This window comes from Budorcas taxicolor, chromosome 7 (assembly GCF_023091745.1).
Source record: "Budorcas taxicolor isolate Tak-1 chromosome 7, Takin1.1, whole genome shotgun sequence".
Classification (NCBI taxonomy): domain Eukaryota; kingdom Metazoa; phylum Chordata; class Mammalia; order Artiodactyla; family Bovidae; genus Budorcas; species Budorcas taxicolor.
In genome coordinates, this window is record NC_068916.1 from 15824999 (window position 1) to 15842876 (window position 17878).

General features: G+C 52.4%; 1 protein-coding gene across 1 annotated transcript; it reads right to left on the reverse strand.

The window, feature by feature from the left end:
- Positions 1 to 3198: 3198 nt before the first annotated feature.
- On the reverse strand, positions 3199 to 17279 carry RGL3 (ral guanine nucleotide dissociation stimulator like 3). Its single transcript, XM_052643867.1, has 19 exons — positions 17244 to 17279; positions 16704 to 16817; positions 15860 to 16083; positions 15644 to 15697; positions 15301 to 15515; positions 12078 to 12220; positions 11734 to 11949; positions 10424 to 10527; positions 10231 to 10315; positions 8313 to 8366; positions 8120 to 8206; positions 7891 to 7923; positions 7674 to 7795; positions 6502 to 6597; positions 6334 to 6402; positions 6151 to 6247; positions 5112 to 5264; positions 4909 to 5023; positions 3199 to 3395 (listed from the first exon to the last, which is right to left on the reverse strand). The coding sequence occupies exons 1-19, from the start codon at positions 17277 to 17279 to the stop codon at positions 3199 to 3201; spliced, it is 2214 nt and encodes a 737-aa protein (XP_052499827.1).
- Between the last annotated feature and the right edge of the window lie 599 nt (positions 17280 to 17878).

Sequence of the window (17878 nt, forward strand, 5' to 3'; positions counted from 1 at the left end):
AAAGATGCTTACTCCTTGGAAGGAAAGTTATGACCAACCTAGATAGCATATTGAAAAGCAGATATATTACTTTGCCAACAAAGGTCCATCTAGTCAAGGCTATGGTTTTTCCAGTGGTCATGTGTGGATGTGAAAGTTGGACTGTGAAGAAAGCTGAGTGCTGAAGAATTGATGCTTTTGAACTGTGGTGTTGGAGAAGACTCTTGAGTCCCTTGGACTGCAAGAAGATCCAACCAGTCCATCCTAAAGGAGACCAGTCCTGGGTGTTCATTGGAAGGACTGACGCTGAGGCTGAAACTCCAATACTTTGGCCACCTCATGCGAAGAGTTGACTCATTGGAAAAGACTCTGATGCTGGGAGGGATTGGGGGCAGGAGGAAAAGGGGATGACAGAGGATGAGATGGCTGGATGGCATCACCGACTCGATACACATGAGTTTGGGTGGACTCTGGGAGTTGGTGATGGACAGGGAGGCGTGGCATGCTGCAATTCACGGGGTTGCAAAGAGTCAGACACGACTGAGCAACGGAACTGAACTGAGGGGAACTAAAATCCCACATGCCTTACCGAGGAACAAACAAACAAACAAACAAACAAAAAAAACAGAAGTCAATGAGAATCTCTTCCTCAGGAAATTTGCATTTGGATTGAGTGTGTTTGTGTGTGTGTGTGTGTGAGAGAGAGAGAGAGAGAAAGAGGCAGAAACTGTAAACTGTTTCCTTGGGTAAGAGCATATGTTCTGATGCATTCCGCGTGTCACTTGCCCTGAAACCTTAGATAAGCTACTTAACCGTCCCTCGTCTTGGTTTTTCATGTATAAAATGGGCATGATAATAATGCCCCCTCATAAGGCTTATGTGAGGATTATGAATAGATTACATCAGGTTATGAGAACATGCCTGCCACACAGTAAGTGCTCAGTAAGGACAGCAATTATTTGCTTAAGCTAATTTAAGAAGGACAGGGAAGATTGTGCTGCAGTCCATGGGGTTTGCAAATAGTCTGACATGACTCAGTGACTGAACAACAATAACAATTTAAGAATACTGTTACTCACATTCAATTGCTTTTTCAAATGAATTAATTTGGCTGCATCATGTCGTAGTTGCAGCATGTGGGATCTTTTGTTGCAGTGTACAGATTCTCTAGTTGTGGCATTCAGGCTTAGTTGTTCTGAGACACATGGGATCTTAGTTCCCTCACCAGAGATCAAACCCATGTCCCCTGCATTGCAAGGGGAATTCTTAACCAATGGACTGCCAGGGAAGTCCCAGGCATTTTCCTTGCATGGCAGGTGGAACTGGTGGGGTGTAAGAATGGCACTGCCCCATGAGGGTGATCCTGCCTTGGAGTGGGGCAATATTCATTTATTAACTTTTTTCTTTTTTGGCTAGTGAGACCCAAATAATACTGATGGCTTAAATAAGCTAGGCATTTAAGAAGAATATGTATTTATTTGGCTGTGTTAGGTCTTAATCACAGCTCACAGAATCTTTAGTTGTGGTGTTCAGCATGTGGCATCTAGTTCCCTGACCAGGGATGGAAGTCAGGCCCCCAACATTGGGAGCGCAAAGTCTCAGCTGCTGGAGCACCAGGGAAGTCCTGAGATAGATATTTATTTTCTTTTGTAACAGTTCAAGTAGCAGCAATACAGTATGTTTGCTCCGTGGTCTCAGAGGGCCATGATCCTTCCAGTTTGCAGCTCAGTTGTTCAGATGGTGTAAACCACCCAGTCCAAGCTGATCCACTCCGTATCTTCATTCTAATCAACCCAAGGCAAAAAAAGGCAGGAGAGGACATACCCCTTCTCTTTAAGGGCAGAGCCTGGAATGTACCCACATCCTTTCCCTTTACAACTCATTGGCTGAGACTTGATCATATGACCACATTTCACTGCAAGGGAGACTGGAAATACAGTCTTTACCCTGGGTAGCCAGTTGAAAAATCAGTGTTTCTGTAACCATAGAAGGTTATTGGATTTCGGGAGTCAATGGACAGTCTCATTCTCAGAGCAAATCAGAGGCAAGAGACTCTGTTAAAAGTCCTGGTGACATCTTTTGAGTCCCTGGATCCAACAGTGCCTGCAGCTGGCCCCATGGAACTTTTCAATTACAGGGGCATTCATTTCTATTTTTTTGCCCATATCTGTTTGAATTGAGTTTTTGACCACTTGAAATAGCAAGAACCCTTATTAATACAGTTAGATATAAAGCCCATAGTTGATGTCTAGCAGAGTGGGAGTTCATAACTGGGTATTATTATTGTTGTTGCTGTTGTTGTTATGATTGTTTTTCACATGATGATGTTATTTGTCTCAAGTCCTGATGGAATTTCATTTCTTCCCTCTCCCATAAACACAGCAGGAAAGAATTATATTACCCCAACAATGTTGAGGGACAGAGTCCTGAACCCTCTGTGTGTGACAGAACCCCAGTCCCACCCGCTGCTGGTGTCAGCCATGCCTCACTCAACCCCTTTCTTAGGGCTCTTAGTTTGTCTTTTCTTTTTTAATTTTTATTTATTTGTTTTTGGACGTGCTGGGTCTTCATTGCTGCACAGGATTTTCTTTAGGCAGCAGGCGGGGGCTACTCTTTAGCTGCGGCGCACAGCTTTCTCATTGTGGTGGCTTCTCTTGCTGTGGACTCAGGCTCTAGAGCTTGCACACTTCAGAGATGCAGCACGTGGGCTCAGCAGTTGGGTTCCCAGGCTCTAAAGCACACGCTCAGTAGTTGTGGCACACGGGCTTAGTTGCTGTACAGCACGTGGGATCTTCCCAGACCAGGGATGGATCCCGTGTCTCCTGTGTCGGCAGGCGGGCTCTTTACTACTGAGCCACCAGGGAAGCCCTTCTTTGCTTATTTAAATTTTTATCCTAATGAAGAGTAGACTTGGGGCATAGGCGCAGAACAAACAAGACTGACTCCTGTTTTATAACTCTGGTCACTATTTTCATCCATTTTTGCCACTTTTGGAGTGTCTCCAATAGTTACAAGGTTTCTCTGGGGGAGGGTCTGAGCCCTAGCACCCCACCCCTTTCTATAAGATGAAGCTCTCCACCAGCCACCCCACGGGCTGGTGTCTTTGGAATAGGGATCTGGTGCCAAGAGGGTCAGAGAGGTGAGGTCCAATAAAATGGGGGCGGGGGGGCGGTTACAGGGTATGGAGCACAATGACCTCTACTGGGGAATTGGAGCTTTTCATAGAGGAGGCCCCTCCCCACCTCCTGGTGATAGAAGCCAGACCCCTTGCTGCCCATGAGGCCCATATCCTGGAGGAGGGGGTAGGGAGACTGAGGTTGTGTGCTGGGGCCCCTCCTTCCGCCGCAGGATGAAGTCTCCAGGGGCGGCTGGACTCATGGCATAGAACACGTTGGCGTTGTCAGGAATCAGGAGCTCTGGCCAAGCATGGAGAAAATGGTGAAAGGCCCACTCAACCTGGCACTACCCCCACGAAGGACACAGGGAGACTTCTACCACTCACCACGCAACCTGAACAATCTTGGACCCCTCCAGCCAGTGCTAAGCCAACCTCATTCCCCTCTCATTGGAAATCTAGACAACTTCCCACTCCAAGCCTGCACCACCTCATGTCTCCCCCACTGGGAACCTGGGCAACCTCCTCCTATTTCCCCTGGAGTCTAGACAACCTGCACTGGAAGCTTGAGCAAAGTCAGGCCTCCCACCGCGATCAACTTCCGGCTCACCCCACCCTCTCCCCTGCTGCCGACTCCCAGCCAAGTTCACGCTGCTCTCACCATAAGCTAGGACAACTTCTGACTTCCCACTTCCAGCCTGTACAACCCTCACACTTGTCATGTGAACAACCTCATATATCCCTTTAGCATGTCAGTCGTTTTTTTTCTTTTGGCTGCGCCACACAGCTTGCAGGATCTTAGTTCCCCAACCAGGGATCGAACCCAGGCCCCTAGCGGTGGAAGTGTGGAGTCCTAATCACTGGACTGCCAGGGAATTCCCTAGCATGTCAGTGTCTTGCCTCTCCCTCCTTTATATGTATTTTTTTCATTTCTTAAAACGTTTAATTGAAGTGAAGCTGATTTACAATGTGTTGTTAATTTCTCCTGTATGGCAAGGTGACTTAGTTATTCATACATATATATCTATGTGAAGAAAGTGAAACTGTCAGTTGCTTAGTGGTGTTGCAGCCCTGTGGGCTGTAGCCTGCCAGGCTCCTCTGTCCATGGAATTCTCCAAGCAAGAATACTGGAGTGGGTTGCCATGCCCTTCTCCAGGGGATCTTCCCAACCCAGACTGAACCCTGGTCTCTTTCACTGAGGCAGATTCTTTACCATCTCAGTCACCACGGAAGCCCGCATATATGCTTTTACATACTCTTTTCAATTAAGGTTTGTCACAGGATATTTAATATAGTTCCCTGTTACCTCTCTCTCTTTAAAAGCAGACAACTTTCTACTCACTTTACATTGAACAATCTCGTTTCCTACCCTGAATTTCAGTACCACGTGGCCCTCTCCCATGCCAAGTTCAAGAAACTTCAGAGTCCCCATACCAAACTTGGACAAACTCATTTTGCCTCAGATCCAAGCCCAGACCCTCCCTTCAGTCTTGTACTCCACGAGGTTGAGCCCAAACAACCTCACAATTCTACAGATCGAAGCCCAGATGACCTTCTACACTCCCTCTCCCACTGGTTCCCCGACAATCTCATTTCCCCATAAATCCTAGGAAGACACTTTTGGTGCCCCCTTCCCTCACACTGAGCTAGGGCAACCTCATGATCCCACCTAAGGGAGGCATCAATATTTTTCTGCCTCTTAACCCCACCCTGCTGCATCTCACCCCTACTCTGTTCCAGAACCACCCTGGTCAGCCTGCCATCCTCCCCAGCCAACTGCCCCTTAGCCCAGGCTCCAAGCTGTCCTTGCTCACCCCTGTCCCCAGGAAGGACTTGGAAGAGCTGATAGTCCCGGACCAAGGGCTGGGCCACATTGTGTTTTTCCAAGGCTCGCTGGACCACGCTGGGGGCCTTGTCCTGACTAGTGAGCTGCAAAGAGAGGCTGGCAGGTAAGGGATGACCACCCAAGCCCCAAGGGCAGGGCTGTCCCCAGCAGATCTCAGGCTCAGCTCCTCACCAAGATGCTCCGATACAGATTGCCGTGGTCGTTGTCGATGCTGACCCGGATGACGCGGGCCTCTGAGCCCTGCTGCCCAGGGAGGGAGATATGAGGGCCACTCAAGGGCAGGGCCAGGGGCCAGGGGCCTGGCAGGTCTGGGCTCAGGGGCAGCTGTGGAGAGCGGGGTTGGGTGCTGAGCAGGGAGAGCATGAGGGCCCCCGCCCCTCATTGTATTCAACACATCTTCCTGCGTACCCTGAGCCTGGAGATGTGCAATTAGGGTATCTATGCCATCCCATCCCATAGACGCCCGCATCTATGCCATCCCATCACATACAGACCTTTATGCTGTTATAGGAATTGACACGTGACTCGTGTTCACACACAAGAAACCCAGTGTAACCTGAGAGCAGCGAGTGCCCACATTTGTTCACACTTGTTGGATGGGCACAAGCCCATGAACACGAAATGCTCTGCACAGGGCCCATGGATACTATGGCTATTCATGCCAGCATTTTCCCTCCAGCTATGCAAACTCTTATGTTTGTGCTAAGTCATGTCCAATTCTTTGCAACCCAATGGACTACAGCCCACCAGGCTCCTCTGTCCATGGGATGCTCCAGGCAAGAAGACTGGAGTGGGTCGCCATGCCCTTCTCCAGGGGACCTTCCTGACCCAGGAACTGAATATGTATTTCCTGCATCGCAAGTGGGTTCTTTACTGCTGAGCCACCAGGGAAGCCCATTCCTGGGAAAACACATATCCTTACAAAAGTAGTGACTGCAACCCAGAGTGCCTTGTGGGTAAGTGGAAGCTCTTGTCCAGATCTGAGCATAAGTGATGGACAGTCCCTTAAGTGGGTCCGTGGAGATGCATGCAGTTTCCCAGACATATGCTCAGAGTGCTGAGTCAACTGTGTTCATGGTCTCCTGTGCACATACCTGGCTGTGAAATCCTGTGTGTGTGCGAACATACACACACACACACACACACACACACACACACACACAACAGCCCTGGGTGCCTGCAGTCCCATGTGTACACATAGTCTTGGTACCTTGGTGCTGGGGCTCTGGGGCCCTGGAGAGGCTGGAGGACTGCCTGTAGGAGGGTCCTTGGTTCTAGGACTGGATGGAGGGGATGCTGGGGACAGACTGGGGGAGACACAGAGTCTGAAGTGGGGTGGCTGGCCTGAACTCTGACCCCTCTCTCCAGTCCCTTCATCAGATAGGATGCTCACCTTGAGGTGGAGGATGAGGGATCCCCAGGACTTCCACCAGGGGATGAAACTCTCTCCCGGGACAGCTTCCTGAAAATAGGGAACAGGATGACGTGAAGACCAAACCCAGACCTGGGAGCAGATCCCATCCCTGCCCACGTCACCCACCACATACTCCCTGCAACTCACGCACTGAGGCGCTTGGTCAGGCTGATTTGCCGTCGGATGCGTGGGGAGCTGGGGCAGGAGGAGGCTGGTGGCTCAATGACCCGGGAGATGTGATAGCTGTGGGGTCAAGATGTAGATGGATGGGTGGGTTGAGAAGTGAATTAGGTTCGGTTAGGAACTGGGTTTTGGGTGTCTGTGGGGGTAGAGGGAGGGTACAGCCAGGAATTAGGCACCCAATGTCAAGATCAGGGTAATAAATGTGGGTATTACAGTTTCAGGGTCTTATCAGTGATTAGATGAGATGGCTTGGTTAGCAGGACACACAGGGATTCATAGAGTGGGGCTGAGGAGTCAGATTGGGTCAAGGATAGAGTTCAAGGTCAGATAATCACTGGGGTCAATGATTAGGGTCATGGATTCAATAGAATGAGTTGGTACAGTTGAATTGGGGTCAACTGAATGGGGGTCATAAGTCAGATATATGTCAAAGTTGGAGTCAGTTACTCAGAACTGGGGGTCAATGATTGGGCTCAGAGAGTCAGAGGTGGGTCATGGGTCAGATAGGGCCAGAGGTGGGGAAGAGAAAAGATAGGATGGTGAGTGGAACAGCTAGCTACACATTAAATGCTGAAGTCCAAAAGTCAGATGAGGGCTTCTCTGGTGGCTCAGCGGTAAAGAATCTGCCTGCCAGTGCAGGAGATACTGGTTCCATCCTCGATCTGGGAAGATCCCACAGGCTGTGGCACAACTAAGCCCAGCCATCACAACGACTGACCCTGTGCTCTGGAGTCCAGGAGCCACAACTACCGAGGCCCGTGTGCCTGGAGCCCATGCTCCACAGCAAAAGAAGCCGTTACAATGAGAACGCAGTGCACCAGAAACAGAGGGTGACCACACTCGCTGCAGCTGCAGAAAAGCCCGAGCAGCCAAAAGTAAAGAAAGTTACTTTTCAAAAACATAAAAAAGAAAGAAAAGAAAGTCAGATGAGGTCAAAGTTTGGGGTCAGAGGGCAACTGGGGCCCTCGACTGGGCTGGAGACAATGTCAGGTGACAGGCTGGCGGGGGGTGAGGTGAAGGCTCAGGAGGGGATCTGAGGAGCTGGGGAGGTGCATGGGGTGTGCGGATCCGGGGTGTCATCCAGAATCAGTGGCAGGGTTGGGGAGGCGCTGTCAGACCAGGCCACACGTTGTCACCTCTGCTCCTCGTTTAGCTTGTGCTGGGCACGCAGGGCGGCCAGGATGGGCGGGCGGGGACTCAGGCAGTAGCTCTGACAGCGTCTCTGCAGCTGCTGGATGCGGGCCAGGATCTCCCACTCCTGAGGGGGCGGCCTCTGAGACCTCTGCCCATGCTCTGCCCCGACCCTGGACCCCCTCCCCGCCTCCACCCCTGCCCACCACAGCTCCCCCTTACCTTCCTCCTCTTCTCAAAGTTGATGAGATTCCCCTGGGGACAAACTTTGTCTGAACTGGAGACAGTTCAGACTCCAAGGTCAGGGTTCAAGGATTAAGGTCAGGAGCTGGGATATCAGGAACCCCATGCACTAAGGGAGCTGGGGTCAGGGAGCATGGGCAAGGTCAAGGGTGAGAGGTCAGGAGGCCCACTGTGCTGAGGGTAAGGAGTCAAGAGTCAGGGCTCAGACCTTCAGCATATCCGGCAGGGCGGTATCCAGCATTACCAGGTCCGTGAGAAAGGTGCCAAGGTAGGGGACGGGGCCTGGGGGCAGTTTCTGTGGCCCCCAGAGCGCCAGTCACTCTCAGGCATCAGTGACCCCATCAGGCTCCACCCCCTGCCCAGCATCCCACTTGTCTCTCATCTCAAACCACATCACTCACCAAGGACGGGCTTCCTGCAGGGGCATCCTTCTCTTGGGGCCCCTGAGTTGCCTCCTGGAAACAGTGAGAGACTTTATTTTCTTAGGTTCTAAAATCACTGCAGATGGTGACTGCAGCCATGAAATGAAAAGATGCTCGCTCCTTGGAAGAAAAGCTATGACAAACCTAGACAGCATATTAAAAAGCAGAGACATTACTTTTCCAACAAAGGTCCATCTAGTCAAAGCTGTGGTTTTTCCAGTAGTCATGTATGGATGTGAGAGTTGGCCCATAAAGAAAGCTGAGCACCAAAGAACTGGTGCTTTTTAACTGTGGTGTTAGAAAAGACTCTTGAGAGTCCCTTGGACTGCAGGGAGATCAAACCAGTCAATCCTAAAGGAAATCAGTCCTGAATATTCACTGGAAGGACTGATGCTGAAGCTGAAGCTCCAATACTTTGGCCACCTGATGCTAAGAACTGACTCATTAGAAAAGACCCTGGTGCTGGGGAAGGCAGGAGGAGAAGGGGACGACAGAGGATGAGATGGTTGGATGGCATCACTGACTCGATGGACATGAGTTTGAGCAAGCTCTGGGAGCTGGTGATGGACAGGGAAGCCTGGCGTGTTGCAGTCCATGGGGTTGCAAAGAGTTGAACGTGACTGAGTGACTGAACTAACTGAGGGGGAGGAGAAGCACTGAGTAGTCCTAGGGTCTCTTTGACCCCTCCCTCAGGGAAGATACCTCCAGGACAGCCATACCCAAGGGAAAGTGAACAGGGGGGAGGAGGAGAGAGCAGATAAGCAGCAGGAGGCACGCCCCACAGCGGATGATGAGAGATGGGGCTTGTGGATGCCGTGGACCCCAAGGCTGGTCTATAACACAGATGAGAATCCTTGTACCTGGCGACCCCTCCCAAGCAATGCCCTGAACTTTGCCTTCACAGCATTGTTCTGCCTGATAATTAGTGATATAATTGCTGGGGCAATTAATTGTGTGTGTCCCCATCGGGGGCCTGAAGCCCTCCAAGGGGAGGAAAGTGTGTTTGTGTCTTTGTGTCTGAGCCTCCTGGCAACTGCCTGGCACACACTATATGCTTAATGCAGAGTTCCTTGAGCTCGCATCCTTCTTTGAGACATTTGTTCACTTTATTTATTGATCACCTACTCTGGGCCAGGCACTGTTTGGAGTGCTGGGGAGGCAGCAGTGAACAAAACAGACAAAATTCCTGGCCTCATAGAGCAGACATCAGCCATGGCGAAACAGCAACAACCAAGTTAGATGTGTAATCTAAGGACAGGCAGAGATAAGGGCAGTGGGGGTAGAGTGGAGGTGTGGGGGATATAGGGAGGGCCTCTCAGAGGTGGGGACACTGGGGGAGACACCGGCAGAGGGTGGGAAGAACAGACTTCCAGTGCCATCTATTCTGCAGTGTTTGACTATGCTGCGGTATGTGCGATCTTAGTTCCCCGACCAGGAATTGAACCCATGTCCCCTGCATCAGGAACTCAGAGTCTTAACCATTGGACCACCAGGGAAGTCTCTATTCTGGATTCACCCCCAAGAACCAGCACCTAATTGCTGTCAGAACCTAAATCTTGCCTGCAGTAAGTCAGACTCATTGGCACAATTTTTGTTTGTTTTGTTTTGCTGATCAAAGTCAAGTCCTTAGCACAATTTTTTTTTCACTCTTTGCCGTGACTCTGACCTTCAGTGACCTTTTCACTGTAGCTTCTGATATTTGTTGAATGAGTAAATAAGGCAGCCATCAAGTGTGAGCTCTGATGAGGGCAGCAGAAGCAAAAAAACACAGGGCTGCCTACAAACAGGAGGAAGGCCATGCTCGAGAGGTATGGGAAAGGACGCTGAGTGTTATGACAACGACAAGCAATGGCCCTTTCCTGGGCCTGGGATCTGCGGGGGCCTCACCCGTCTGTACCTGGGAGAGAATCTCTCTGCTGCTCAGATGGTTGTTCTCATCGGAGAAAATTTGGGCAAGTTTCCTGAAAGTGGATAATGGTTCCCTGGGGAGGACAGGAGAGGAGTCACGGGTGGCCATGGGAAGAGTCAGAGCAGGGATGTGGTGGGCGAGAGGTCCCACCCCAGCGCCCCCACCCCCAGTCCCTGGTCACCGGCTCACGGCGCCCCAGCTGCGCTTCAGCCTGTAGATGGGGTTAGACTGCAGGGCAGACAGGATGGCGCGCAGGGAGGAGAAGTTCCGCAGTTCCCGGCAGCGCTGGGGGGCGGGGTGGATGGGGTGCTGGTCACACCTCAAACCTGCCTGATCCCCAAGTATGATCCACCTTTGATCCCGTGACTTGTGACCCCAGGTCAAACCCTTACATCTCACCCCACATCTGACAAGCTACCCGGATTCGGCCTCTTCCCCGACCTACCTCTCTGTACCCTTTGTCTGACCTTGGCTTTCCGTGTCCCCACTCCTTACTTCTCCCTGGGCCCTAGATGGACCCATAGCATCTCCTAGTTCCAGACTCCTCATCCTCAACCTAAGTCTCACTCCAGGTGTCAACCTCTGGTCCCCTTGCCTTGCCCCGCCCCCACTCCCTTTCCTGGGCCCCAGTGCTACTCTTCCTCTCTACCCAGAGGCTCCTGCCCCACCTCCACCGGGCTCTTTCAGACCTCCACCTCCTTTTCTTGGCTTGGTACCAAGCCTATTCCTTCCACAGTACACCCATCCCATCCTTGTGGTGGTGGTTTAGTTCCTCACCCCTGTCTGACTCTTTGTGACCCCATGGACCGTAGCCTGCCAGGCTCCTCTATCCATGGGAGTTCTCCAGGCAAGAATACTGGAGTGGATTGCCGTTTTCTTCTCCAGGGTATTTTCCCGACCCAGGAGCCAAACCAGGGTCTCCTGCACTGCAGGCAGACTGAGCTACAATGAAGCCCATACAACTGAGCTACAATGGAAACCCATCATCCCACCCTTATTATTCCTTAACCAGCACGGAGTACTCTCAGCCACTCCTTGGACTTCGAGGAGGTCAAACCAGTCAGTCCTAAAGGAAATCAGTCCTGAATTCATTGGAAGGACTGATGCTGAAGCTACAATATTATGGCCACCTGATGCGAAGAACCTGACTCATTAGAAAAGACCCTGGTGCTGGGAAAGATTGAAGACGGAGGAGAAGGGGACCGGACCACAGAAGATGAGATGAGCAGCTTAGGGAGTTGGTGACGGACAGGGAGGCCTGGCGTGCTGCATTCCATGGGGTCGCAAAGAGTCGGACACGACTGAGCGACTGAACTGAACTGAACCTTCTGCGGCTCAAGGCCACGTGCTGGACTTTCCCTTAGGCACCTCCCATCCTCAACCCTCCGCTTTTCCAGAGACCCGTCCTTGGCCTTCCGCCCGCCCCCAGCCTCTCTCACTGAGCCTCGGCTTCGGGCATGTCTTGCCCCTACTCTCCCGCCAGAGACGCACCTGAGCTATGCGGATCCACTTCTCCAGCCGCTGCGCCCTCTGCGGGGCGGCCAGGCCCGGTTCCCCCAGCACTGAGCCCAGCACGCAGCCGGTCACTGTGTTGAACTGGGTCACGGTGGCGCGCACAGTGGGGGCGATGCTTGCGGCCCCCGGCCGGTCCCGCTGCGACCACACGGAGCCCAGACACTCGCAGGGCCGCAGGCGCGAGAAGAGCTCCTGAGCAGGGGGTGGAGGAGGGTGGAATCTGAGCTCAGAGGGATCTCCCCCAACTCCTCCTCCCTCCCCAACCCGATACCCGTCCCCTATCCCAGCCCCTACCCGCACGGGCCGGCTCTGATACTCACCACGTCCATCAGGGTCAGCTGCTCCGCCACATCGTCTACACTGAAGTCCAGAAGCTCAGGGCCTTCCCACACGAGGCCCTCCTCGTTTTCCAGGCAGCCCACTGGGGAGTCTGGGCAGAGGATCTGGACAGTCCCAAGGGGTCCTGAGGGAGCATTGACTAGGAGAGCTTAAACGCTCAGTCCGACTGTAGGCCACCAAGCTCCTCTGTCCATGGGATTCTCCAGGCAAGAATACTGGAGTGGGCAGTCATTCCCTTCTTCAGGAGATCTTCCCCACCCAGGGATCGAACCCTTGTCTCCTACATCTCCTGCACTGGCAGGCAGTCTTTACCACTGAGCCACCAGGGAAGCCCAACCATGTGGTTAAGGGAAGGTTAAGACATTGTCTTAATGTCCCAAGTTCGAATCCAAATTGATCCACTGGGCTAGCTGTGTGAATTAAAACAAGTTTTTAACCTCTCTGTGCCTTGGTTTCCTCATCTGGCTTTATTTTTTCAGTGTCCAAGTGTGAAAACATTAATTCATTATTAATTCATCAAAAGTATGGATCAAAAAAATCAAATGAGATCACGCATACCAGACTCCTATAAAGTACTCAATAAATATAAATTATTTTTCTCAAGGTCGGGGGGGGGGAGGGGGGCGGGGTGGGGGGGTGGTCAATGGTGGCGCTCCCTAGGGGACACTTTGGAAATCCAGACATGCATAGTGAAGAGTCGTTTAACACCAGCCTCCAAATGTCCCTCCAAATTTGTGTCCTTAAAAAACCTATTTACAATAATCTGCACCTAGAACCCAACTATCTTGCTCATGTTGCTATTTAGTCACTCAGTCGTGTCCAACTCTTCTGTAACCCCGTGGGCCATAGCCTGCCAGGCTCCTTTTGCCCATGGGATTTCCCAGGCAAGAATATTGGAGTGGGTTGCCATTTCCTTCTCCAGGGGATCTTCCCAACCCAGGGATTGAACCTGTGTTTCCCGAATTGGCAAACGGATTCTTTACTATCGAGCCTCCTGGGAAGCCCAGTCTTGCTCATAAACACTAATCATTTTGGCTCCAGGAATGCAAGGACTGTGAGAGCCTGGACTTTGTTTTATATGGAAATTGCAAGTGTTCACCATTTTGGAAATCGATGTCACTAACATCTGTGCTATAGCATCTTTGTCGTTGGTACACTCCCCTGCATTAGTCTGTGGTTTCCATACTCACTGTGATGCTATGGCAGGTGAAGGCACTGGTCAACTTCATTATGTCTTCTAGCGAGGCATGCCCAGACACTGACATACCAACACTGCTGTGTAAATTGCTTTTGTCTTCTTTCTCCCTCCTATTACTGTTGCAATATATTATTATTTTTAAGTTCATTTAATTACCTGTTGTTCATTTCATATTTGGACAGGTGGTATTGCCAAATATTAGTTTTAAAGTGAGCATAGGAGGGACTTCCCTGGTGGTCCAATGACTAAGATTCTGCACTCTCAATGCAGGGGTCTGTGTTTGATTTCTAGTTAGAGAACAAGATCCTACATGCCTCAACTAAGAGTTCATCTGACACAACTAAATATTTTGCATGCCCCGAGGAAGACTGAAGATTCTGCGTACCACAACTAAGACCCTGTGCAGCCAAATAAATATATATTTTTAAATTGATAATTATTGAAAATAAGTGAGGGGTGTGTGAGTGTTCTTTACACTACTCTCTATTTCTGTATGTGTTTGAAATCATGGTAAAAAGTAACCCCCAAATAAACATGTTAAAGTTCCCAGAGCCTGGCATACAGTTGGCATTCAATAAATGTTCATTTTTCTTCTCTGACCTCAAATACTCACAGTTTAGGCTAGCCTTTTCAATAGAATTTTTTGCAGTGGTGAAAATATTTTCTATCTGTGCTGCCCGATGTGGTTACTGAGCACTAGAAATGTGGCTAGTGTGACCAAAGAACTGATTCTAATTTTTATTTAATGTTAATTAACTTCAATTTCAATAGCCGCATGGGGCTAGTAGCTACCTCACTAGTCTGTGCAGCTTGGATGACTTGGAATAAACTGGAGAAATCTTGAAGGCAAAGGAAGAAAGATATTTAGTAACCAAGAGAGAAGCCGAAGGGATAAAACATATTTAAATAGCTGAGACTTTGTCTCTAGGGGAGAGAAGTGGCTGCTACTTTGTAAAGCAGAGAGAAATGTGGCCAGATTAGTCTAAAGATTAAAGAATGGATTAAGGTTATGAAGCTTTTGTGATAGGGATCAGATCAAACACAGATGGGTGAAAGATGATATAAGCAGGATGCAATTCTTCAATAAATAAACCCATCTTGTAACTGACTCTGGGGACAGAGTTGGGGACACGACCAATGGATTCTATGAAGAAAAATAAGGCAGGTAAAAGGACTCAGAGTGGGAGGCTGTATCTGTTGGGAGGAGATCTGAGAATGCACATCTGAGGAGGTGACAGTTGAACAAAGGTTTGAATGAAGTATGTGGATATTTTTCCTTCCTTCCAAAGCTCTCTACAACAGAGGTTGGCAAGCTCAGCATGTGGGATCTTAGTTCCCTGACGAGGAATTGAACCTGCATCCTTGCACACTAGTGCAATGTATTAACCACTGGACCTCCAGGAAATTCTTGGCAAACTTTTCTATTAAAGGCCAGATAGTTTGCTGACATCCAACAATAATGAAAATAATACTATTTGCCAAGGCTTCATTGGGTTTCCCTGGTGGCTCAGATAGTAAAGAATCTGCCTGCAAAGCCCTCATTACTTATTTACTTGTCTACCAATTGTCTTGCCCAGGGAACAGGGAGCTCCTATCAGCAGTTTATTTGTTGAATGAACGAAGCCAATGTGGTAAGTACTGTCATTGCCCCCAGGAAACAGGCTCAGAGAGGTGAAGTGACTTATTCAAGGTCGCACAGTCAGCAAATGGCAGAACTGGGATTTGAACCTAGGTCTCTGTGGCTCCCAAGGCAAGTAGCAATAGGATGATTTGTAGCCCAAAACACAAGATATCCTGACCCCATCTTTATAGTTGTCATGTGTTGGGTGGGGGAGGTGAGGGATAAATGACAATACTGGGTTATCCTCATTTTACCGGTGGGGAAACTGAGGCTCAGACAGGGCTAAGGACCTTGCCCAAGATCTGTAGATCTTCCGGAGGGGAGAATATCCCTGGGGGAGGGAGAATGCCTGCTCAGGACACTATCACGCCCCCAGTCCGCTCACCTGGCTGTGTCTGGGACTGCTCCTCTTCCTCCTGCTCTGCCTCAGCCTCCTTCAGGAAATCTCCTAGCAGCTTTTCGGCCTCCCGGGCCTCAGCCCCTGATGGAGCTGCCCAGCCCAGAAAGCTGCAAACACTGCCTAGGTCCGAGTGGGCAGGGGGATCCCAGAAATCCTGAGGGTGGTCCCGCAGCCATAAGCCCAGCACCGACACCACAGCCCTGGCCAAGAGGGGTGGGACCTCAGAGCCCATCCCACAGTTCCAGACTCGGGAGCTCCTACATTTCAGATCCGATCTTTGACCTCTGCCCTGCCCCCCCCTCCCGCCCCCACCCTATTGGAGGCAAACCTCAAGTTCTTGTTGAAAGTCAGATCTCTTCCTTCTGTTTTCTTGATTTCTACCCTGGAAAGACACCCCCACACCCAAATCAGGTGAAGAAGGGAAGGGCTGGAGAGGACTTAGGAGGAAGGTTCTGGGGGGAGGGGGAGGGCTCCGGAGAGAGTAGATCGAGCATCCAGGTGAGAGTCTGGGGTGGGCACTGGAGAATCTCCCGTTGGTACTGACCCGGGCGGGAGTGGCGGCGCCGGTGGCGGCAGGAGGAGGCCCAGCACGCGGCCAGTAGGCACGAAGGCCCGGTGGGTGGCCAGGAAGGCGGGCACGAAGCCTGGGTCCTGCTCGGGGTCTCCGGACACCAACTCCCGCACTAGCCGCTCCAGCCGCGCAGCCCTCAGTGCCCGCACCTTGCTGGTGCGGTAATGAAGGAAGGTGTCGGCCGCGGGGCTGGGGGCCTGCGGGCCAGGGGGACCGCAGTGAGACACAGAGGAGTGGGCCCCGGCACCCATCTCCCATGTGTCTTTGGGGAGAACCGCTTTTGCACCTGACCCTGTCTATTTCTGGCTACCCCGCTCCCTTAGTTCATTAGGTACCGTGCATAAACGACACCCGAAGCCCGCCCAGAACAGCCTCAATCGCCCAGGCTACGCCCGCCCTCTGCTCTATTCACCGGTCGCCCCCACCCCCCAAAGCCCCACCCCCATCCCTACCCCCAGGCTGCTCTCAGCTCTCCCGCCTCGCTTCACTGGCGCGTTCCCGAGCTCTTCGCCCCACCTTGCCCTCGCCCGGCCGCTTCTAAAGACCCCTCCTCCCTTTCCAGCTCCGCCCCACTAAACCTGGCTTACCTAAACCCAGCCATCCAGTTCAGTCCCCAGGTCCCGCTGAGCACCGCGGTCTCACCTGGCCCCGCCTCCTCATCTACCCCACTCACCTGGCCGCCCCTAAACCCCACTCCATCCTTACCAGGTCGCCTCTAAGCCCCGCCCCTCCTTCGGGCCCCAGTCCCGCCCCTCCATTCAGCCCCGCCTCACCTGGTCGCCTTCCGCCCCGCCCCAGCCTCCTACCCCTTCCTCACCTGGGTGCCCTGGGGCCCTGCCCCCGGACTCGAACGCTGACTGCGCTGCCGCCGCAGGGAGACACTGTACACCGCGCCGTCCTCGGTCTCCTCTCCCCAGTCCTGCAGCTGCGCCTGGACACGGAGGCGGGCTCAGGACGCGGCGGAGGGAAGGGTCCCGGGACCACTGCCCACCCCTCCAGTGGACTCAAGCCTGGGCCCTCTAGTTTCATCCTCCCTTCCCGGCCCAGGCTCAGGGAAATCCCTTGGCGCCGCGGGTACCCTCCTCTCTGGTCCTTGGAAGGATGGGCTGGCACTTTGGCGTCCAGTCTCAAGGAGTCTGTCTATGATCTCTCCCATAGATGCTTTCAGAGACTCCCCGCGGAAAGGAACCAGCCATTTCACTGGGTCAGGGGCCCAGAGGCCCGAGGTAGGAACCCCCCAGGCTGTTCAAAGGAGCCTAATTTGTGGAGAGAGTTCAAGGGTACGGTTGGGAGCCTGGAGTTTCTGGATCCTGGGGTCGCCAGGGATGTAGGATCCTGGGACCCCAGGTCCCCTTACCAGGGCGAGCTCCTTGCCCGCTGCTGTGCGCTCCATGGTCCGCGCTCGGCCCGCTCTGCTGCACGGCTGAGTGAGGCGGAAGGGCCGGCTGGGGAGCAGTGGCGGGGCACTGGGCCGGCGGGGCGGGGCGGGGCGAATGGGCCGTGCGGGGGCGGGGCGGAGTGGACCCACAGTTCTCAGACGGCCCTGTTGGACCCGAGCGCCCAACCCAAGCTCCTGGGAAGCGGTCCGGATTCTCCCGATAAACGTGTGTGAATCTGAGCCCCGGAGAAAGGACACCTCTCCCCACCAGGGGAAGGGTATTTTTGTGTGTCCCCAGGTGTGGGGGAGTTAGTGTGCATAGCTAACACCGGGACAGGTCTGCGTCCTCAGGAGGGGAGTCCCGTTGCTCAGATGGGGAGGGCTGGTCTGCCCCAGGTGTGGCGGTATCTCGTTTCTCTGGAGGGGCGGAGGAGACCAATCTGTGTCCTGAACCCTGGGAGTCATCACTCCCGGGTCGGAGGCGGCTGAGGCTGTGGCCCTGGATTTGAGAGGCAGCCGTCTATGGGGCGGTGCAGGATCAAGGAAAGGCGAATACTCAAGGGGCTTGTCGGTGACCTTTATTGAGCGATTCCGAGACCGGCGCGGACCAGCCT

Coding starts and splice junctions, on each gene's coding strand:
- RGL3 (XM_052643867.1), bottom strand. CDS start 17,279: ATGGAGCGCACAGCAGCGGGCAAGGAGCTCGCCCTG. Junction 10,528..11,733: donor AGTGGATCCGCATAGCTCAG/GTGCGTCTCTGG, acceptor CCCGCCCCCCAG/CGCTGCCGGGAACTGCGGAA. Junction 10,316..10,423: donor AGCTGGGGCGCCGTGAGCCG/GTGACCAGGGAC, acceptor TGTCCTCCCCAG/GGAACCATTATCCACTTTCA.